At 37.3% G+C, this 24,527-nt stretch overlaps 1 protein-coding gene across 3 annotated transcripts in view; it reads right to left on the bottom strand.

Annotated features, from left to right (window-relative positions):
• The window catches only part of TMA16 (translation machinery associated 16 homolog), a 34,315-nt gene extending 11,644 nt beyond the window's left edge, over positions 1–22,671 (bottom strand). For 2 of the 3 annotated variants that reach the window (XM_032863577.1, XM_032863586.1), the window contains exons 1-2: positions 22,575–22,671; positions 13,151–13,263 (exon numbers count right to left, since the gene is read on the bottom strand). In XM_032863577.1, the coding sequence (XP_032719468.1) occupies positions 13,151–13,263; positions 22,575–22,577 (116 nt within the window). In that variant the 5' untranslated portion in view covers positions 22,578–22,671. Of the gene's footprint in view, positions 1–11,726; positions 11,747–13,150; positions 13,264–22,574 lie in introns of those variants that run through there. The other variant, XM_032863596.1, reaches the window with a different exon arrangement.
• Between the last annotated feature and the right edge of the window lie 1,856 nt (positions 22,672–24,527).

The raw sequence follows: 24,527 nt of genomic DNA, 5'->3' as shown, positions 1-24,527 counted from the left end.
GGTATCAGAGCGGGAAAGCTGGCTACAGAGTCAGAGCCAAGGAGTGAGCTCTCAGCTTGGGGTTACCTTAAACTGTGATCCCAGGCACAATCAGGCCACTGCTCTTTAAGCAGGGACCCCGTAACTGGCAGATCTGGGGAAACCCGCCTTCCTTCTCTGGAGGCAGGAATCTGCTAGGTTTGGAGATTCCAAATGGGGCTATGTGTCAGAAAGAGAGAAGCTTGGTCACAGGCTGGGTGAGCTTGGAGCGGGGCTGGAAGCCAGGGAGACGGGAGTGATTGAGTGCTTTTCTCCAAGGGTGCACTGAGAAGGGGGCCCCACCTCTCCACTCTTCCGGGCCAGAGATTTCGGCCTTGGGCAAAGATATTTGAGAATCACTATAACAGGCCCCTCCCCCAGAAGATCAGCAAGAACATCCAGCCAAGACCAAGCTCACTGATCAAGGAGAACAGCGGAATTCCAGAGGAGGGGAAAGCAAAGCATGGAGTTCATGGCTTTCTCCCCATGATTCTTTAGTCTTGCAAAGTTGAATAATTTTTAAAATTTTTTTCTTATTCTAATTATTTTTACTTTTCCTCTTTCCACGTTTTTTAACTAATTCAACATTACCTTCCTTAAAAAAAAAAAACAAACTTTTTAAACCTTCATTATTATAGTCATATTTTATCTTTCTAACTTTATTTTTTGAATACATATAGGGTGTTTTCTTCTAAAAAATTTTTGGGATACAATTTCTTCTAATAGATCAAAATATACCCTAAATCTAGCACAGGGCTTTGTTCTAGTCTCCAGCCTGAGTAAATTCCCTCCACTTTCTTTTTCCAACCAACTTACCTTATCAATTCTTTTTTTAGAATTTTTCTAAAATTTTCATCCTTATAGTCATATTTCATCCCTTCATTGTGTTTACCCTTATTTTAGTACATATATAAGTTTTTCTTTCTTTAAAATTTTGGAAGGTAGTTTTTTCCAGGAGACCAAAATACACCCAAAATCAAATGGGTAACTCTGTTCTATTCACCAGTCTAAAACATGTATTATTTCTTAAACTTCTTTTTACCTTCTTTCTTCTCCCCCCAATTTAGGGTCTCTTCTGATTTGCTTAATGTACATTTTTCTGGGGTCTTTGCCACCCTTTTAGTATTTTATTCTCTCGTTCATATATTCTTATCTGGATAAAATAAGGCAGAAAAACTCACCACAAAAAAAAGAACAAGAGGCAGTACCAAAGGCTAGTGACCTCATCAATATGGACATTGGTAAAATGTCAGATCTACAGTTCAGAATGACGATTCTCAAGGTGCTAGCTGGGCTTGAAAAAGGCATGGAAGATATTAGAGAAACCCTGTCTAGAGAATAAAAGCCCTTTCTGGAGAAATAAAAGAACTAAAATCTAACCAAGCTGAAATCAAAAAAGCTGTTCATAAGGTGCAGTCAAAAATGGAGGCTCTTACTGCTAGGATAAATGAGGCAGAAGAGAGAATTGGTGATATAAAAGACCAAATGATGGAGAATAAAGAAGCTGAGCCAAAGAGAGACAAACAACTACTGGACCACAAGGGGAGAATTCGAGAGATAAGTGATACCATGAGATGAAAAAATATTAGAATAATTGGGATTCCAGAAGAAGAAGAAAGAGAGAGGGGGGCAGAAGGATTGGAGCAAATTATTGTAGAGAATTTCCCCAGTATGGCAAAGGGAACAAGCATCAACATCCAGGAGGCACAGAGAACCCGCCTCAAAATCAATAAAAATAGGTCCACACCCCATCATCTTAGAGTAAAACTTACAAGTCTTAGTGACAAAGAGAAAATCCTGAAGGTAGCCTGGGACAAGAAGTCTGTAACATACAATGGTAAAAATATTAGATTGGCAGCATACTATTCCACAGAGACCTAGTAGGCCAGAAAGAACTGGCATGATACATTCAGAACACGAGATGAGAAAAACATGCAGCCAAGAATACTATATCCAGCTAAGCTATCATTGAAAATAGAAGGAGAGATAAAAAGCTTACAGGACAAACAAAAAGTAAAAGAATTTGTACACACCAAACCAGCCCTATAGGAAATACTGAAAGGGGACTTCTAAGCAAAGAGAGAGCCTTAAAGTAGTAGACCCGAAAGGAACAGAGACAATATACAGAAACAGTCACCTCACAGGCAATACAATGGCACTAAATTCATATCTTTCAATAGTTACCTTGAATGTAAATGGGCTAAATGCCCCAATCAAAAGACAGAGGGTATCAGAATGGATAAACAAACAAAACCCATCAATATGCTGTCTATAAGAAACTCATTTTATACTCAAAGACAACTCCAGATTTAAAGTAAGGGGGTGGAAAACAATTTACTATGCTAATGGACATCAAAAGAAAGCTGGGGTGGCAATCTTTTTATCAGATCAATTAGATTTTAAGCCAAAGACTATAATAAGAGATGAAGAAGGGCACTATATCATACTCAAAGGGTCTGTCCAACAAGAAGATCGAACAATTTTAAATATCTATGCCCCTAACGTGGGAGCAGCCTACCATATAAATGAGTAACAAAATCAAAGAAACATATCAACAATTATACAATAATGGTAAGGGACTTTAACACCTCCCTCACTGAAATAGATCATCCAAGCAAAAGATCAACAAGGAAATAAAGGCTTTATATGACACACTGGACCAGATGGACATCACAGATATATTCAAAGCATTCCATCCCAAAGCAACAGAATACACATTCTCCTCTAGTGCACATGAAACATTCTCCAGAACAGATCACATCCTGGGTCACAAATCAGGTCTCAACCAGCACCAAAAGATTGGGATCATTCCCTGCATATTTTCAGACCACAATGCTCTGAAGCTAGAACTCAATCACAAGAGTAAAGTTGGAAAGAACTCAAACACATGGAGGCTAAAGAGCATCCTATAAAGAATGAATGGATCAACCAGGAAATTAAAGAAGAATTGAAAAAAATTCACGGAAACAAACAATAATGAAAACACAACTGTTCAAAATCTGTGGGACACAGCAAAGGCAGTCCTGAGAGGAAAATATATAGCAATACAAGCCTTTCTCAAGAAACAAGAACAGTCTCAAATACACAGCCTAACCCTACATCTAAAGGAGCTGAAGAATAGCAAAGAAAGCCTAAACCCAGTAGAAGAAGAGAAATAATAAAGATCAAAGCAGAAATCAATGAAAAAGAAACCAAACAAACGAAAACAGTAGAACAAATCAACGAAACTAGGAGTTAATTCTTTGAAAGAATTAATAAGACTGATAAACCCCTGGCCACACTTACCAAAAAGAAAAGAGAAAGGACCCAAATAAATAAAATCATGAATGAAAGAGGGGAGATCACAACCAACACGAAAAAAATACAAGTAACTATAGAACATATTATGAGCAACAATATGCTAGCAAACTTGACAATCTGGAAGAAATGGATGCATTCCTAGAGATCTATAAACTACCAAAACTGAACCAGGAAGAAATAGAAAACCTGAACAGACCCATAACCAGTAAGGAGACTGAAACAGTCATCAAAAATCTCCCCAAAAAAAAAAGAGCCCAGGGACAGATGGTTTCCCAGGGGAGTTCTACTAAACATTAAAAGAAGAATTAATACCTAGTCTCCTGAAACTTTTCCAAAAAACAGAAATGGCAGGAAAACTTCCAAACTCATTTTATGAGGCCCCTATGACCTTGATCACAAAACGAGACAAAGACCCCATCAAAAAAGAGAATTACAGACCAATATTCTTGATGAACACAGATGTGAAAATTCTCACCAAAATACTACCAAATAGGATTCAACAGTACATCAAAAGGATTATTCACCATGACCAAGTAGGATTTATTCCAGGGTTGCAATGTTGGTTCAACATCCGCAAATCAATGTGATACAATACATTAATAAAAGAAAGAACAAGAACCATATGATACAAGAACCATATGATACTCTCAGTCAGATGCTGAAAAAGCATTTGACAAAGTACAGCATCCTTTATTTATCAAAACTCTTCAACGTGCAGGGATAGAGGGTACATACATCAATAACATCAAAGCCATCTATGAAAAAAACCCACAGCGAATATCATTCTCAATGGAGAAAAACTGAGAGCTTTTCCACTAAGGTCAGGAACATGGCAGGGATGTCCATTATCACTAATGCTTTTCAACATAATAGTGGAAGTCTTAGCCTCAGTAATCAGCCTCAGTAATCAGAAATTAAAGGCATCCAAATTGGCCAAGAAGAAGTCAAACTCTCACTCTTTGCAGATGATATGATACTTTACGTGGAAAACCCAAAGACTCTACTCCAAATCTGCCAGAATTTGTATAGGAATTCAGTAAAGTGTCAGGATATAAAATCAATACACAGAAATCAGTTGCATTTCTATACACCAATAACAAGACAGAAGAAAGAGAAATTAAGGAGTCAGTCCCACTTACAATTGCACCCAAAACCGTAAGATACTTAGGAATAAACCTAACCAAAGAGGCAAAGAATCTGTACTCAGAACACTATAAAGTACTCATGAAAGAAATTGAGGAAGACACAAAGAAATGGAAAAATGTTCCATGCTCATGGATCGGAAGAACAAATATTGTGAAAATGTCTATGCTACCTAAAGCAATCTACACGTTTAATGTAATCCCTATCAAAATACCATCAATTTTTTTCAAAGAAATGGAACAAATAATCCTAAAATTTATATGGAACCAGAAAAGACCTTACATAGCCAGAGTGATATTAAAAAAGAAAGCCAAAGTTGGTGGCATCACAATTCCAGACTTCGAGCTCTATTACAAAGCTGTCATCATCAAGACAATATGGTACTGGCACAAAAACAGACACATAGATCAATGGAACAGAATAGAGAGCCCAGAAATAGACCCTCAACTCTATGGTCAACTAATCTTTGACAAAGCAGGGAAGAATGTCCAATGGAAAAAGACAGTCTCTTCAACAAATGGTGTTGGGAAAATTGGACAGCCACATGCAGAAAAATGAAACTGGACGATTTCCTTATACCACACACAAAAATAGATTCAAAATGGATGAAAGACCTCAATGTGAGAAAGGAATCCATCAAAATCCTTGAGGAGATCTCAGACAGCAACCTCTTTGACTTCAGCTGCAGCAATTTCTTCCTAGAATCATCGCCAAAGGCAAGGGAAGCAAGGGTAAAAATGAACTACTGGGATTTCATCAAGATCAAAAGCTTTTGCACAGCGAAGGAAACAGTCAACAAAACCAAAAGACAACTGACAGAATGGGAGAAGAGATTTGGAAATGAAATATCAGATAAAGGGCTAGTCTTCAAAATCTATAATGAACTTATCAAACTCAACACCCAAAGAACAAATTAATCCAATCAGTAAATGGGCAGAGGACATGAACAGACATTTCTGCAAAGACATCCAGATGGTCAACAGACACATGAAAAAGTGCTCCACATCACTTAGCATCAGGGAAATGCAAATCAAAACCACAATGAGATACCACCTCACACCAGTCAGAATGGCTAAAATTAACAAGTCAGGAAATGAGAGATGCTGGCAAGGATGCCAAGAAGGGGGAACCCTCTTACACTGACTGGTGGGAATGCAAGCTGGTATAGCCACTCTGGAAAACAGCATGGAAGGTCCTCAAAAAGTTGAAAATAGAGCTACCCTATGACCCAGCAATCGCACTACTGGGTATTTACCCTAAAGATACAAATGTAGTGATCCAAAGGGGCACGTGCACCCGAATGTTTACAGCAGCAATGTCCACAGTAGCCTAACTATGAAAAGAACCTAGATGTCCATCAACAGATGAATGGGTAAAGAAGATGTGGTGTATTCACTCACACACACACACACACACACACACACACTGGAATACTATACAGCCATCAAAAGAAACGAAATCTTGCCATTTGCAACGACATGGATGGAACTAAAGGGTTATTATGCTGAGCTAAATAAGTCAATCAGAGAAAAGACAATTATCATATGATCTCCCTGATATGAGGTATTTGAGAGGCAAAGTGGGGGGTTTGGGAAGTAGGGAAAGAAAAAATGAAACAAAATGGGATCAGGAGGGAGACAAACTATAAGAGACCCTTAATCTCACAAAACAAACTGAGGGTTGCCGGTGGAAGGGGGTAGGGAGAGGGTGGTTGGGTTATGGACATTGGGGAGGGTATGTGCTATGGTAAGTGCTGTGAAATGTGTAAGCCTGACGATTCACAGACCTGTACCCCTGGGGCTAATAATACATTATGTTTAATAAAAAAATTTTTTATAAATCAGAAAAGACAAATCTCATCTATCAAAATAAAATCAGGGGTTGCCTGAGGCTAGCGGTAAAGGGTGAGGAATGACTGAAAAGATGCACAAGGAAGTCCTTTGGATGGATGAAAATGGCACTACACACTAATCGTGGTGGTTAGACTAATGTATTGTGAAAAGCCCAATCTGTACACTGAAAATATGACCATTTTACTGAATGTTATTTATACCTCAAAGTTGACTTTAAAAAATAGAGAATACTCATAATAAGGGAGAAAAAATTCATTCCTTTCAATTAAGCCTAGACAAAAGAATCTAGTTAGAAGTCAGGTTGCAATAATTCTGAATGAACTCAATGGGGCCTGAACTAGAATGGTTATCAGTTGGGATACAGAAAAGCAAAGCAATTTGAGATTAACTCTGTAAAGTAGTTTCTTAGATTTTTACCCATTATGCTTAGTTTCTCTCTGTCAATTTTCCATATTAAGACATTTTCTTTTGGTATCTAGAGTTCTTTGTAGTATACTGTGTAGGACATACTGTATGTGTGATAGTACATACCAACAAAATATTGCTATGCTGAGAAATCATAAAATAAAGCAAAAATAACACACAACGGCCACTTGCTGGGGCACCTGGGTGGCTCAGATGGTTGAGCATCTGACTCTTGATTTTTGGCTCAGGTCATGATATCAGGGTCATGGGATAGAGCCCCTCAACAGGCTTCCTGCTTAGCAGGGAGTCTGCTTCTCCTGTCCTCCTTCTGCTCCTCCTCCTGCTCATGCGCACATGCACTCTCTCTCAAATAAATAAACTTAAAAAAAAAAAAAAAAAAAGCCATGCGCTCTCTGTAAATTGAACATCCCTTGAAGTGCACTAGTCTCCAAAACATACTAGTTTCTTTTAATATGAATAAAAGCAATATTCCATATAGACCTAAGTCAGAGCATTCAAATACTGAAGAAAAACATGTTTGTGCTCTCATTCTGTTGCTATTCACTCCTGCAGTATCTTTAAGTAATCAGAGCCTAACAATAAGAGGCAATTTGATTAACCTAGCGGGTCTGCTTTTGTATCCCCGACCACTAGTCAAAGGCACTACAACATAAATATCCTCCCTGATCTCCCCACCTACCTGTGTTTCTCCCTAAAAAGGAACCTTAGGAAGTGGTAGAGTCCTCAGTTCTATATAGAAGTATAGAACCTGGATACTCTAAGCTACCTGGCTACCTTTGTTCCTTAGAAAACCACATATTTTTGGTAGGCAGATAGTTCACAAAAGGTGGTAGTGTCTAAAATGGTCCCCCCACTGATTCTTGTGTCTTATAGTCATGGCCTGGTGATCCTTGAGTGTGGCTGGCTAGACCTAGAGAGTTATAACAAATAAAATAGCACAACAGCGATGGATATCATTCTGAAATTGTTTCAAAGACTTCTGTCCTGGCCACCCTCTCTTGTTCTATCTCAGAGCTTCTGCTCTGTTGGGACCAAGCTACCATATTGTGAGTAGCCTATGGAGAGGCTCATATGGCAAGGAACTAATGCTCCAGCTACCAGGCAGCCATGACTTGAGGTCTGCCAACAGCCACATAAGGAAGCTAGGAAGCACCTCTCCCTATTAAGCTCTGAGATGAATGCACGCCCAGTCAACATTTTAACACAGATTTGTGAGAGACTCTGAGCGAGAAGCAGTTAAGTGGCACTGGAATTCTTGACCCAAAAACTTTCAAACTGCTCTGATGCCATAGAATTTCTTATGCAGCAATAGGTAAATAAAGCAAGTTAAATTCAAGTTCAAGTTAAATACCGCTGGTATCTTTTCTATCATCTTGCTCATCGCTGTCCCAAGAGTCTCAGTATCTTGTCACCAACCATCTCTCCAAAATATGCAACTCAGCATTTCTGTCTTGCTGGAAGTACTATTCTAGTGCAGAAAGATCAGCAGTATTTTAAGATGCTATTTGTGTTTATGCCATTTAAATGAAATATGACTCATGGTCAATGACGCTGCTACTCAAAAAACTGACATCTACGACAGCCATCTAAGCCTGTTCATAAAATACACTAGACATACTAAAACTGTGTTTGCTTCTGGAGCATAACGGTTACAGTGATGACTCCTTTAAAATAAATGAGAAAATTTTGTTTAGAACATTGCTCAAGTAGAAAAAATTAAGTAATACCTTTCAACTCTGTACTATAAAAATGGAGGCTTGGCCAATAATGGGACCTCCTGAGAATAAGTTATACAGGAATTACCATGTTGTTCAGTTTTATCCTTCCATAATTCTTTCACAATGTTGATTCTGTAAATCAGTGCATAAAATCCTGAAAATACCTGACAACATACAAAGACTATAGGCTCACAGACACAAGCACTTACAGTGAATCAAAGAATTTAGTCAAATTCTAAAGCAGTATTTCCTAAAGTATTGCCATGTATAACACTAGCGCTATATATAAGCTGAGTTTTTAGATTTCACAGACACAGAATTAAATCATCTTTAAACAAGCTACTTCCCTCCCCTTTTCTTTTGATCCTCTCTAATTACATTAAGAAGAATACTTAGTTTAATGTTTACTTAATAAGTCTTCCAACCTTTGCCAAATCTTTTAAGCAAGGATAAAGCAAACATGCCTCAGGCTCAGACCATACAGGTAAGAAAACAGTATTTGTTTGTTTTTAATACAGATCAAATGTCTCCTTAAAAAAAAAAAAGATATATAAGGGAAATAGATTCTAAAAAAAAATTAAGTAAATAATACCACAGTCAGTGGTTCTCAAAGCGTGGTCCCTGAACCAAAAGCCAATACCATTAACATTATCTGAAACTCATTAGAAAGCAAAATTTTGACACTGTCCCAGATGTTCTGATGGAAAATTCTAGGGGAAAGAACAACCTGTTTTAAGATGCCCTACCGGTATATCTCGTGTACACCTAAATTTGTGAAATACTAGTAAAGACAGTAATCAAAAACTGCAAAAGCAGGGAAGTAATAACCTTGTCAATAGACAAAGCAAAATTCATGAAAATGATACATAAATTACTTGAAGTTTGAAAATTACTGTTTTAAAGTGATCTATCATCCTAATTAACCTTTACGGGAAAAAAGAAAGAAAGAAAGAAAGAAAGAAAGAAAGAAAGAAAGAAAGAAAGAAAGTTTGACTATACTATCATAGAACTTGTCTATTTTCTTCCAGAAAACTTCAAGCCAAATCATTGTGGAACAGCTAACCTTTACTAAATATGCCTTTATATTATTTTATATATATATATTATATATAACATTATATATTTATATATATTATATATTATATATATTATAATTATATATTATATATTTATTATATATATAATTATAATTATTATATATTATATAATTAATATATAACAATGAACGTGCTGGTTTCAATCAGTTAGTAGAGAAATATACCTACCATTTATTTATTAAAATGGAAGTCTATTTTAAAATAGCTAACATGATGATTTTTGCCTTTGTAACTTCATTTTAAGTAATTCTTTATTTGTCACTCCAGCAGCTACTGGGAACTCTCACAGGCCAAAGATGGAGGGGAGAATAGGCAAATTATAGTGTGGGCTGTTGACCAGAAAGGGGACACTAAGGGACAGGAAGAAGAAAAGAAAGGGCATTATATACACATTTTGTATTCCTAAGGAGAAAATTTTGCTATGAATTCTTCACATCAAGAACACAAACCAACTTCCACAATGGCATAAGGACCTATGAAAATCCACTTTTCCACAAAAACAGAGAATACTAACAAAATTTGTCAAAATCAACTTTTCCAGAAGTATGAAAATTAAACAAAGCCTTGCAAGAATCTGAGGAGCATTCTCAAGAAAAACAGCCCAATCTCCGTAAGAACAACAAACCTGTGAATGTGCCTAATCCATGACCCCTTCATCAACTCCACAACAGTGCTGAAAACCAATGGACTAGCAACTCTCAACAGTTGTAAAAGCCATCTTCCTAACGGCCACTAGAGACATCAAATTTGGAGTTCCCCAAAACCTTCACACCCAGAGGACTGCTACCATTTGACCTGACAGGCAGCATGCTGAGAAGCTTGAAGTTACTTTGTCCTTGGATAATCTGACTCAGACAGAGCTCTCTGTAGGAAGAGCTCTATCCCCAAGTTTTTTCTTGAAAATAATCAGCAGCAATTAACTAACATAGCAGCTGCCTCAGTGATATTACCAGCTGGGGGCTAACAAAAGGTGGACTAAAAAAATTTAAAGGAAAACTGGGAAAGGGAATGTGCATAGTGGACTTGAAAGCAAGCCCCAACATACTCCTGGGAATCTAGAATGCCGTATGTACATTAATGACTATGTTCATGCTAAGGAGAGACCTGAACAGGCCCTATTCTCTCACCTCTGGCTAACCTTGAGGCTCTATGCAAACAAGAAATGAAGTCTAAGTAAACTGCATCCTGGTGTGTCAAAGACATGCTCAACAGATTCAAAGAGTCCCTCAGCAAAGGCCAAGAGACTTATTAGCTAAAGGCATTTAAAGAACTCTCTGTTCCAACATTAGCTGACCACCAACTGAGCAAAAACATCAATGGCCACACACAACAAATAGACTTTACAAAATCAGTCTAGGAAAGTCATGAAGCAAACAACACAAGAGCAAACCTAATTGGGTATAGGGGCTGGAGATGTCTATTTAACAGAGTTGTCACACTGTAATATTGAAAATGTCCAGTTTTCAACCAAAAATTATGAGACATACAACAAAAAAGGAAAGGTGTGGCCCATATTCGGGGATTAAAAATAGTAGTCAACAAAAACCTCCTAAGGAAGCCCAGACAGTTGGACCTATTTGACAAGGACTTGAATTCAGCTATAATAAACATATACAAAGAATTAAAGAAAACTCTATCTAAAAATTTCAAAGAAATTATGAGACCAATGTTACACCAAACAGATAATATCAATAAAGAGAAAGAAATTACAATGATGAGTCAAGTAGAAATTCTGGAGTTGAAAGATGTAACAACAAGAATGAAAAATTTACTAGAAAGATTCAACAGCAGTTTTTTGCTAGCAGAAAAAAGAACCCACAAATATAACAGCAAGTTAGCTGAAATTATCCAATCTGAGCAACAAAAAGTGGAAAGGAAGGAAAGATAAATGAAGAGTCTCAGAGACCCATGGGACACTAAGAACACCAGCATATGTATAATGGGAGTCACAGAAGGAAAGGAAAGGACAGAAAAGATAGATATTTGGAAAAATAATGGCTAAAAACTTCCCAATTTGAAGAGAAACATTGAGCTACACACACAAGAAGCTTAACAAACTCCATGTAGGATGAAATCCATGTAGGATAAACTCAGAGATCCACACCTACTAGACGTACCTGTCAAACTATTCAAAGACAAAGAACAACTTTACAGTGTCAGAAGTGACTCACTGCATTCAGTTAGATAAACAGCTGAATTCTCCTTAGAAACCACACAGGCCAGAAGGCTGAGGGATGACATATTTAAAGTGCTGAAGAGAAAGACTGAAAAAAGAATTCTATATGCAAGAATTCTATATTCTAAAGTTTCCTTCAAAAATAAAGGTGAAATGAAGGCATTCTCAGATAAAAGTTAGCAAATCTCTGACTTTCAGGCCTACCTTATAAGAAATAATAAAGGGAGTCCTACAGGCTAAAACGAAAGTACAGTGAATAGCAATTTGAACCCACATGAAGAAATAAGGGGCACCAGTAAAAAAAAAAAAATTTATATACAGGTAAATATAAAAGACAGTATAAATGTATTTTTGTGTATATTCTCATAAGACAACTGTATAAAAACAATCACTGTAAAACTGTGTTTGTGGGATTGTAACGTATAAGGATGTAATTTCTTAACAATAATGTACAAAAGAGGGAGAATGGAGCCACAAGAAAGGAAATTTTTGGTATACTATTGAAATTTACTTGAAATTAATCTGAAATAAGATTGTTTTAAGATTTAGTTGTAATTTTCAGAGCAACAACTAAGAAAATAACAAAAAATATAGTGATCTCTACTTTACTAAATGATTTCCAAATTACTAAATCAGATTACTAGATCAATTCTCAGCTCTCATGTTAATCAAGAGCTAATGACATAGCTTGATCACCACCTTCTCTTTGAAACACAATCTTCGTTCTCCTCTTTCTCAGTCTCACTTGTTAGATCCTTTTTCCAACTCTAAACAATGGAGGCTTCTGGGATCAATCCTTGGCTTTCTCTTTTCTAGCTACATTTACTCATTAGATGATCTTCTCTAGTCTCATCACTTACCATCCCATCTATAAACTGATGACTCCCAAATCTGGGTTGCATCCCTAATCAATCCTCTGAACACCAGACCCAACATATCCAACTTCTATATATCTAATATATAATGTATCTCCTTAATATATAATAATAATATACATTATAATACATTATAATAATAATGTATCTCCTTCTATATATCTAATAGACAACTAAGTACTTTAACCATTATGTCCAACATATATCTACATAGCTCCTGATCTCACATCTTTTAGCTCTCTGCTCCAATATGAACTTCTCCAGGTAAGCTACACATGACTATTCTACAAAGAATAGAAACCTTCCATCACTTTCTATCCCATAATTCTTTTTCCTTTTTCTTCATTATGTTCATCACAACCTATTGAAGTGTATGTTTCTGCTTTAGGTAAGCGCTAGAAGAGCTGTATCCTTGTTCACTGTTTTATCTTCAGCGCAGCGAACATACTTAACATTCCTTAAGGGGAGAAGGGAATACTGATGAAAAATAAATGTATTAACGGGCTTTACACCAATGCAATATAAATGATAAAAAGATACTTACTTTTCCTTTTTTTCTTGTTTGTGGGCCTCTCTTGTAATTTGAGCTGCTCTTCTACTATATGGATGGATGACTTTTTTTTCCCGTCCTACAGTTTTTCCCTTTAGGGCTTTAGGCTAAAATTAGGAAGACACATGACATACACAGTCAGATATATAAATGATATCTGTTAAAAAATTTCTTTAGTAATAAATTTAAAAAACAGTAGTGTAAGAAATACCATAAGCCAGAAACACTACTCTAGGAATTAGGAGATAACCCAGACCTGTTAAATAATTAGAATGGCATTTGTTTCCATTGTCATAACAGAAATGATATATTCGAAACTACTCTTCAGTGATATAATAAAGAAAGGCACAGAATGGGTCAATAAACCCAGCTCTTCAACTTTTCTATCTTCAAAGTAGGTAAAAGAATGCACCTAGTGAGAAGACAAGAGTTAAAATTGTGTTACAGTTCTACATGGATGGAACTAGAGGTTATTATGCTAGGAGAAATAAGTTAATCAAAGACAATTATCATATGATCTCACTGATATGAGGAATCTGAGAAACAAGACAGAGGATCATAGGGAAAGAGAAGGAAAAATGAAACAAGACGAAACCAGAGAGGGAGACAAACCATAAGACTTTTAATCTCAGGAAACAAACTGAGGGTTGCTGGAATAGAGGAGGGTGGGAGGGATGGGGTGGCTGGCTGACGGACACTGGGAAGGGTATATGCTATGGTGAGTGCTGTGAATTGTGTAAGACTGATGTATCACACACTTGTAACCCTGAAACAAGTAATAAATTATATGTTAATTAAAAAAATTGTGTTATAGTTTAAAAAGGTGGGGAGGTAGAAGGAACATAGGATGTTCATGGGAGCTTGACTGTAGAAGTTGGACATGGAACAGAGTGAGCACTGAATCAAACAAAGTCAAAGTTGGGTTCACAGAAAAACAGGAATAGAAGAAAGAATATAAGCCATCTCAAAATTAGCACACCCCAAAAAGAACAAATTATTTTCCCCTTCAAACCTTATGCCAGTTAACAAGGTCACAATTCATTTAGTCCACTGAATTCGACATTTCAGTTAACTCTTTATTCCTACATAATTCTGTATTTTATCAGACCTGTTTTTATTTCAGAATTAATTTGGCTTCCTATAAGAGAAGCCCAAAATAATAATGGTGTAACCTGATAAAGTTTAGTTCTCTGATGTAAAACACAGGAGCTGGAGGCTCTGCTTCATAAAGTCCTGAGATCCAGACTCCTTCCACCTATTATCCTAAGGGTATAATCTCCTATATATCTATATAGTTCAAGATGACTTAATACAAGTCTAAACTCTAACCACTGAGAAGTAGAAAAGAAAATCAAAAGGCATACCCCCTTCCTTTAAGAGCAAAATTTCAGAAGCTGGAGTCTTCCATTTACATCCCATTGATCAAAATTTAATCACTGGGTTACGTAAAGGAGAGTAGTAAATATAATTGTTATTCACAGAAAAAAAAATACATTATTACAGAAAAAAAAGGTTCTATTTGGGGACACCTGGTGGTCTCTAACATACCTAATCCTCAAAAAGGCTTCTAGAATCTTCTCTTCAAAATTACTCTTATTACCTTAATTCAGCATCATGATTTTTCATGATTAGAATGGCCTTTAGATTCTCACTACTCATTCTTTATTCATGGAAGTTGCAGAGCTTATTTTCCTACAACATTTATTTAGTGAAGTCCTTCTCCCTTGCTAACGAGCTCACAGTGAGGTCCCAAGTCCTTAAGGCAGAAAACAATCTACCCCCAACGTACTTCTCCAGCATTATTACTCATTCTTCAAAACATCCTTCATCCCATTCTTACTGAACTTCTCCCCATTTCCAGAACACACCATGCTGTTTCATAACTTCTGAAGACTGAGGTTGTTACGTCTATCTGAAAAATCCTTTTCCTTCCTTGTCTTTTCATAAAATACAACTCAGTCACTTCCTCTGTAAAACTTCCGGCAGAATTAATTAAAATGACCACCAATTCCTCCTTCACATATGTATTCATTCCTTCAACAAATATTTACTGAAATATGCCAATAAATATTTATTGCTTTCTTCTTGATACACCTAGGCAAGGTAACTGCCACTCTGAACCCCAGAAAGGCACTGGAAGGTGGTTATAGGGACAGAAAAATAATGTGAAACCATCATACAACAGTATAGGCATGCTTTGTTTTACTGTGCGTTGCAGATACTGTGGGGGGTCTTGTTTTGTTTACAAACAAGGTTTGTGGCAACCCTGCATTAAGCAAGTCTCTCAATGACACCTTTCCATCAGCATTTGCTTACTTAATGTCCCTATGTCACATTTCAGTAATCTTGCAATATTTCAAACTTCATTATAATCACTGTATTTGTTATGGAGGTCTGTGATAAGTGATCTTTAATGTTATCCTTGTAATTGTTTGGGGCCGCCATGAACTGTGTCCATATAAGCAAACTTCATCAATAAATGCTTTGTGTATCACTACTACTCTCACTGACCAGCCAGCCATTCTCCCATCTATCTCCCTCTCCTCAGATCTATCTCCTGAAACAACAGTATATAACTTACACCAATTAATAACCCTACAATGTCTTCTAAGTGTTCAAGTGAAAGGGAGAGTCCTACATCTCCCACTTTAAATAAAAACCTAGAGATTATTAAGCTTGATAAGGATGGTATGTACAAAGCTGAGATAGGCCAAAAAGTTAGGCCTTTCTCTTGTGCCAGTTAGCCAAGTTGTGAAGACAAAGGAAAAGTTCTTGAAGGAAACTTAAAGTGCTATTTCAGTGAACACAGGAATGATAAGAAAGGAAAATATCCTTACTGCTCATAGTTTTGAGTGGTCTGGGTAGATCACATCAGCCATAACACTCCCTTGAGCCAAAGCCAGAACAAGGCCCACCTCTCTTCAATTCTATGAAGGACAAGAGAGATGAGGAAGCTACAGAAAAAAATCTGAAGCTAACAGAGGTTGGTTCATGCAGTTTAAGGAAAGAGGCAGTCTCCAGAACATAAAAGTGCAAAGTAGAGCAGCAAGTGCTGATACAGAAGCTGATACAGAAGTTATCCAGAAAAATCTAGCTAAGATAAATAATGAAGGTGACTACACTAAACAAGATTTTCAATGTACACAATACACCCTCCTACTGGAAGATGCCATCTAGGACTTTCACACCTAGAAATGAAGTCAATTCCTGGCTTCAAAACTTCAAAAAATAGACTGATTCTCTTGTTAGGGGCTAATGCAGCTGGTAAATTTAAGCTGAAACTGGTGTTCAATTACCATCCCTCAAATCCCAAGGCCCTTAAGAATTATGGGAGATCTACCCAGCCTGTGCTCTATAAATGGAACCACAAAGTCTGGTTGATAACACATCTGTTTATAACACAGTTTTCTGAACATATGAAGCCCAATGTTGAGACCTATTGCTAAGAAAAAAAGACTCACTTTAAAATATGACTGTTCCTTGACAATGCACCTGGTCACGCAAGAGCTCCAATGGAGATAAACAATGAGATTAATGTTGTTTTCATGCCTGCTAACACAATATCCATTTTGTAGCTCATGGATCAAGGAGATTTTGACATTCGAGTCTTATTAAAAAAAAATTTGATAAGGCTATATATAGCTGCCATATACAGTGATTCCTCAAACAAATCTGGGCAAAATAAATTCTTGAAAACCTTCAGAATAGGATCTACCATTCTAGATGCCATGAAGAACATTCACAATTCATGGGAAGAGGCCAAAATATAGTAAGAACAGGAGTTTAGAAGTTGATTCCAACCTTCATAAATGACTTCAAGGGTTTTAAGACTCCTAGGAAGGAGGAAGGGACTGCAGATGTGGTAGAGCAAGAGAACAGAACTGGAAGAGCCTCAAGATATGACTGATTTTGCTGCAATCTCATGATGAAACTTGAATGGGTAAGGAGCTGCTTCTTACAGATGAACAAAAAAAGTTGTTTCTTGAGATGGAATCTACTTTTGATGAAGATACTGTGAAGAATGTTAAAAATGATACCACAGGATTCAGAATATTAAATCAGCATAGTTGATAAAGCAGTGGCAGGGTTTGGGATGACTGACTCCAATTCTGAAAGAAGTTCTACCATGCATAAAATGCTACCAAACAGCAATGCATTCTACAAAGAAATTGTTTGTGAAAGGAAGAGTCAATTGATGTGGCAAACCTCATTATTGTCTCATTTTAAGAAATTATCACAGCCACCCCAATCTTCAGCAACTTCTACCTTTATTAGTCAGCAGCCTGATTGAGGCAAAAGCCCCACCTGCAAGAAGAGTACAACTTGCTGTAAACTCAGATGATGGCTAGCATTTTTCAGCAATAAACTATTTTTTTTAAGATTTTTTTTAAAGATTTTATTTATTTGACACAGAGAGAGATTACAAGTAGGCAGAGAGGCAGGCAGAGAGGCAGGCAGAGAGGAGGAAGCAGGCTCTCTGCTGAGCAGAGAGCCCAATGAGGGACTCGATCCCAGGACGCTGAGATCGTGACCTGAGCAGAAGGCAGAGGCCTAACCCACTGAGCTACCCACGTGCCCTAGCAATAAACTATTTTTTAATTAAAGTATTTATACTGTTTTTTAAACAGATGCTACTGCACACTTAACAGTCCATAATATAGTATAAATAGAACTTTTCAATGCATTGGCAAACCAAAAAAGTCATTCAACTTGCTTTACTGTGATACTCGTTTTATTGGGGAAGTCTGGAACTATACCCACAATATCTCTAAGATATGTCTGTATATGCATTCTTTTGTATTATTTTCTGCACATGTGAGGTGGGGGGGTGCAAGAAAAAAGGTATAAGGATTTTTTGTACATGAAGTTTACCTAGCAAACATGAATCAATAAAAATGTTTCAGAACCCATGGTAGGTTGCCTCTAAGATGTCTAAAAATGAATTCCATCTCTGGATATTCATGTCTTAAGTATAATCTCCCCTAGAGTGTGGACCTAGTGATTTATTTTTAATGAATAACATATGGCAAATGGAGGAACTCCAATCCTGTGATTAGGTTTTGTAAGGACTCTGGCTTCCACCTTGCCTATTCTCTTTTGCTCTCTCACTAGGCTCACTCTGATAGAACACAACTGCCGTGCAGTAAGCTGTCCCATGAAGAGGCCTATCTAACAAAGAAATGTGACAGGCCTCCAGTCTATGGCAGTGAAGAACTGAGGCCCTGAGTCCAGTTGTCTACTAGGAGATAAAACCTACAAAGAACCATATGAGTGAGCTGGGAAGTGCATGCTTCCCAGTTGTGCCTTGGGATGAAACCACAGCCTCAGATTATACCTTAACTGTAACTTTGTGAGAGATCTTGGAGCACAGGATTCAGGTAAGCCATATGCCTCATTGTTGACTCACAGCAACTGTGAGGTAATTAATGCTATTGTTTTAAGCCACTATAATTTGGGACAACTTGTTACACAGAAAGAAAGAACTGACGAAGACAAAAATGAAGAAAATAACAAAGCAAAGTGTACCCTTTGTAAAGATATCTTTATTCCATATATCCTAACAAATAAAAAGCTTAAAAAAAAAAAAAGAAAGAAAGAAAAACAAGTAAAGGTCAAAGAACCCCAAGAAAAAGAGATGCTCTCTGAGGCTGCTAAAAAAACAGCTAAAGTTATAGAGGTGTAACACTGTTTCAGCAATATATCCAAGTCTATAAAAATATTTCCTTTAAAGATTTAAAAAGAATTTTCTTCAGAACAAGAAAAATTTTGATAACCTTGGAGTATGAAAATGTCCTCATAGCTTAAGAAGTCTCAGAAAAGAACCTCCAAGACTCGGAAAAAGAAGAAACAAAGAAATTGAATTTATATTCTGACTCAGTTGTAGTTTGTAATTCCTTGTATTATTCATGAAAAGGTTGCCTCAAGGCAGGATATGAATATATAATAGGAACAGAATATGTACAATATAACCTGTTAAATTTTAAAACATGTCCATATTTTTTCAATATATTAAAATAAAAAAGAAACACTTCAACAAGGAAAATTAAAGTAAAATCCTATCAAGAAAATGTTAATGTATTAAACAGTCTAGTCAAGCTAAATATCTCTTAACTGAAAAGCAATTAATCTCTATCAGTCAGGGATTCTCCAAATTTACTTGCAGAGCATTTGATGACTCACAGAATAGTACAGAATGTAAACATAAAACAAAACTGGGCATGGAGGAAAAAAAAAATATAACTATTAATCTACAGAAGATTAATAGTTATATTTTAACTTTGAAAGATAAGAGCAAAAACAGCATTTCTTTTCATAAGCGTAACTAAGGATTTCTTTCCATAAGCATAAGTAATAAGTAAGGTACTGTTTTGAGTAACTATGCTTTGAAAAGTTTCTGGTACCACAAAAATATTCCAGTCAGAAATTAGTATTAGTATTAGTAACCTACAACCTTTAGCAATTACTTCAGAAAATTCATTCTGAACTTCTTTGGATGCATAATTGAGAGTAACAGAAGAAAACACATAAATAGTTTATTCAAACACAGAAACAGAAAGAGGTATTTCAGGGGCAATATGGTTCAAATATTCCTGCTAAAATCATAAATAATAAAAAGGAACTTTTCCTAAAAGACCATCAAGGTCATCATAGAATCCAGGGTCAACTAGAGACAAAAATGCCATTTAGACTACCCAGTGCAACTAGAAATCTAGAAAAATAATCATTCCATCAAATGCACTTAGGGTACATATAGGTACACAAATACTTAAAAAAAAAAAGAAAGTATAAAACTAACCATCCCTGTAACTGAGAAAACTATAGTGTAATATTTTAAATGCCAAAATAAATATCAAAGTATGATCTACTAAGTCACTAATGACAAGACAAAAATGAGATGGATTAATTAAGAGAAGCTGCATTTTTCTTTTTTTGGGGCAGTGAGTCTACCATGAAGAAATCCAGTGCATTTTCCCTGCTTTACAGATAAATATGACACCAGTGACAATCATTAGCTAGAGTTTCCAGTAGGAACTTAATGGTTCAACACATACTTCTAAACCACACCCAATTCTCAAGAACCATTTCAAATTCAAGTTTACCTCCTCCTTGAATATAGCCAAGAAGAACATTTCTGGACCTTAGAACCTTTCTCTTTTGGTAGCATTTGCCACGTAGTACCTAATATTAAACTGCACTGATGAGGCATCTAATATTTACAAGTAATTTATACTTGTGTTTTATATTCTCAACAGTGGCTCCTTAAATATTGTTAAAACATGTCTTATTAGATTGAAAATAGTACTCTGAAAGAAGTAAAAAAGAAGTAGGATGATGCCCCAAGTCAACATTTGCTGAGTGCCCACTGTGAACTAAAAATATTAAAAATGGTCTTTAAAAGTGTGAATTATCTAATTTTAATCATTCATAAACAATACTCTCCTTAAGAATACCTTAATTAACTTTCTAATGCAGACTTCAATTTTATCTTTCCTGCAAAAATCTAACAACAAGCTCTTAGTTGTTATCAAAAAGACAGATAATAAGTGGTGAAGAAGATACGGAGAAAAGGGAACACTTGTGCATTGCTGATGGGAATGAAAACTGATAGAGCCACTATGGAAAACAACAGAGAGGTTCCTCAAAAAATTAAAAATAGAACTACCATATGATCCAGCAATCCCACTTCTGAGTATATATCCAAGGAAACAAAATCACTATTTTGAAGTTGTAACTGCACCTCTGTTCACTGAAGCCTTTTTTATCATAGCCAAGATATGGGAACAACCTAAAGTGTCTTTGGACAAATGAAGAAAATGTGTTATATATACACAGTGGATTATCAACCAGCCATAAAAAAGGAAATCCCACTATTTGCAACAATATGGATGAAACCCAAAAGCATTATGGTGAGAGGTAAGTCACACAGAAAAAGACAAATATGGCATGATCTTACATATATGTGGAATCTATTTTAAAAAAACCATATAGAAACAGGAAGCAGACTGGTGGTTGCCAGGGAATGGGGTTGAGAAATGTTTCAAGTTGGTCAGTGGGTACAAACTTCCAGTTATAAGATGAGTAAAGTTCTTGTGATCTAACCATACTGTATTGTATACTTAAAAGGTGCTAAAAGAGTAAATCTTAAAATTGGTATCTATGTGATGTGATCTACTAACCAAGCTTATTGTGGTAGTTATTTTAAAATATATATATATATATCAAATCATAACACTGTACATCTTAAATTTATACTGTGTTCTAAGTCAATTATATCTCAATGCAGCTGGGGAAAAAAACAATCCTGATATTTCAATGTTCCACTCTGAAATGGAAAAGCTATAAAAGAATTATCTTATAAAGGGCTGGAAATAGCACAAGTGCAATCATACGTGAGAAGACTAAATTTATACATATACAAACACGTATGATCCAAAGCAAAAAGACCATACGGATGTGAAAGGCAAAAATGTCAGGCATACAAAAAGAAGAAAGAGAAAAAAGAACAAAGAGGACAAAAGACCTTGTGGCCAGATTATCATAACTTTTTACCAAATTATAAACTTTTTTACTTTGTTGTTTTTATTAAAAATTGGTTGAAAATGAATATAAAACATTTTCCTAGTCAAGAATAATTATAATGAATTTTAATCAATTTTATAAAATCCAAGAAAAAACATCCGTTTTGAAATACAACGTTAAGTGGTAGCTATAAAGAAAAACTAGGCAACTATAAATACAAAATTTAGATACTGTTTACCTGAGGGCTCCTGAAAATTACACATCCAAGGAAGGAAACAAACAACCTTTGAAAAGTTTTGCTTCTTAAACTGGGTAATGGATAAACGAGAGTTCCTTACACTACTAATCTTTATACTTCACTTCGTTAAGTAAGAGTAACCACTCTTTTGCATCTAGTCAATTTTTAATAAAAACAACAGAAGAGTTGGAGCGTCCTCAAAGGAGTGGGGTGGGGTGTGGAGGCAGGATTTGGGGAGCGAGCGCGTCCGTGGAGGTCGGCGATAAGACACCAAGAAAGAGATTGAGCCCAAGCAGTTATACGGGCAAGAGGTAGCACACCAATACAGAGGTGACACTTTCTCAAGTTCTGCCGACCTTCCCCCACCCCCCACCCCCATTCCTCCCGCCGCCCTCACACTGGTAAGAAAATGGAAACGTGGAGGGTTTCGTCCCGAGGGGCAGGGCGCTCTGTGAACGCTTCAGAACCCGGAAGTCTAACTTTAAGATCCAGACGCTGGGCCAGGCAGCCACCTCGGGGCTGGCCTACCCTGCATCCCTCAACCCGGGGTACGAACCAGTAGAATCACTTAACCCGGTCCCCTCTTTCAGTATCCCAAGAACCCCCCTTCCCTCCAGAGAGCCAAGCGGGTTCAGGGGAGCCGGGGAAGGGGGTGCCCACCATAGTGACGTCCTCACGGCCCTGCAGGACCCCGGAAGCCTAGACCACGGAAACACCAACAACCGCCACAACTCATAAAAACCGCAGCCGAAACACACGTGGCTGCGGGAGAAGACCCGGCGGACCGGGCCGGAAGGGGAGGGGCAAGTACGTCTCTCTAAAACGTCCCCGGGAACAGACACCAAGTCTTTTTATCCCGTAGTGAACTTTTCAGCCCGGGACCAGCCCGCAGCCTCCTTGCGGGTTTGCCAAACACGATGGGAGGGGGCCTGGGACGTGAGGGTGAAACTGGCCCAGTGTCCACATTGAGGCCTGGCATTTGAGCTGGGCTTACCGACACTAGACGCTCCTGGCTACTGGAGTCTCAGGCCCCGCGAGGATCTCCCGCATCATCTACCCTGACGCACAGCCCCCAGCTGAACAGCATCTTTCGACGAGGCTCTCCTTTGGGAGCTTCCTGCCTCGCGGAGGCTGGCCCCCTCGCCATTAGACTGTTAGGAGATGGCCCACGTCCTAGTGTGGCAAAAGACCCTCTGCTCACCTCCGTTACCTTGAGCAAGGCTCTTCCCCCACTGAGTCTCAGTTTCCTCACCCGTTAAGGGCCCTTCTACATACCCAAGGCCCCTTCCCCTTTTTTTTTTGTTTGTTTTCTTCTCACAGTGTGTGAGAGTCTGCGTTTTACCTGTGTTTGTTAGGATTCCACAGACCCTATATGCATTAAACAAATATTTGATTGTCTACTGTGTGCCAGACTTTGGGGATACTCCGAGGATTAGTAAATAAATAAGTTAATAAATAAAACTAGTATTTTTATTTCAAATAGTCTAAAATTACTCTGAAGAAAATAAAGAGGGTGGGATAGGCAGAAAAGTTGTTTTACACGTGGTTGTCTCTGAGATCCTCTTGAAAATGAGAGTTGAGCAGAGACTGATAATAAAGAAAAGAATTATTCAAGAGGCTTGTTAGAGGATGGTGAGGCAGACTTTATGGGGGGGGGGTTGCTTATATAACAGTAAGGATCACTGCTAAGAGGACTTGCAATGGGAGATACAGCGTGGGCAGGTGAGAAATTATAGCCAAGGAGAAGGATGAAGGGTGATGGATGGAAAATTACTAAGAGGAGACATCAGGAGTAAGGGGGCATTCTGGCTAAACCAACCTAACAAGATTCTTGGGATACAGTCCACAGTGATCAAATATCACCAGGAAGATGGTGGAGGATCAGGAACCTGATTAGATAAAGATATCGAGGTCAACCAGATGTGGAGGATTGGGGACTCTAGCTAGACTGACTTTCTTGCTAAAATTGAACACTACAGAGAAGAACAGGAAATCCAAAATTCCAGGCCTAGATGAAAAAGAGTTTGGAGAGTCTGAGTAGAGTGTGGTCAGGAGAGAACTTGTCACTTGAATGAAAAGAGAGATGTAGGCATGGGAAGAAGCCACAGGCAGGGTGAAAGTTCAATGTGCCTGGATAGATATGTGCAGGTACATGTATTTCATCAACAAATATATCCATTCAAAAAAATAGATGAAATTGTAAACAAGAATTTGTGACCAGAGGATCCATAAATCTAGGGGCAAGACATTTTCATGTGGTTTTTAAGTGTGTGAAAATGCATTCTATGTGAATTCTATGTGAATTCTATGTGAATCATATACTATGAAAGTCACCCTTGCAATATATACTATGGAGACATTAATCTATTGAGGACTCCAATTAATCCAAAACATTAAACTTCACTGCTATGCTCTAACAATTTCTTATGGTACAACTTATACCCTCCCTACCTCAATCCCTGAGTCCAGCCCAGTGCCAGTCAGCTTCCTGAGGACTATATTACTGCAATCCAGTAAGCACTCAATTCTTATTCTGGTTGTTTCAGCTATTGATAATTGTCTAGCTAATCACAAAAATCTATACCTGCTCCTACCCCATTCCTAAATTTCAAA

The sequence above is a fragment of the Lontra canadensis genome, unplaced genomic scaffold, assembly GCF_010015895.1.
Source record: "Lontra canadensis isolate GAN:19392208 unplaced genomic scaffold, GSC_riverotter_1.0 scaffold1, whole genome shotgun sequence".
In the NCBI taxonomy this organism is placed as follows: Eukaryota; Metazoa; Chordata; class Mammalia; order Carnivora; family Mustelidae; genus Lontra; species Lontra canadensis.
The sequence above is the reverse complement of the archived record's forward strand: the minus strand, read 5'-3'. Positions and strand labels throughout refer to the sequence as shown.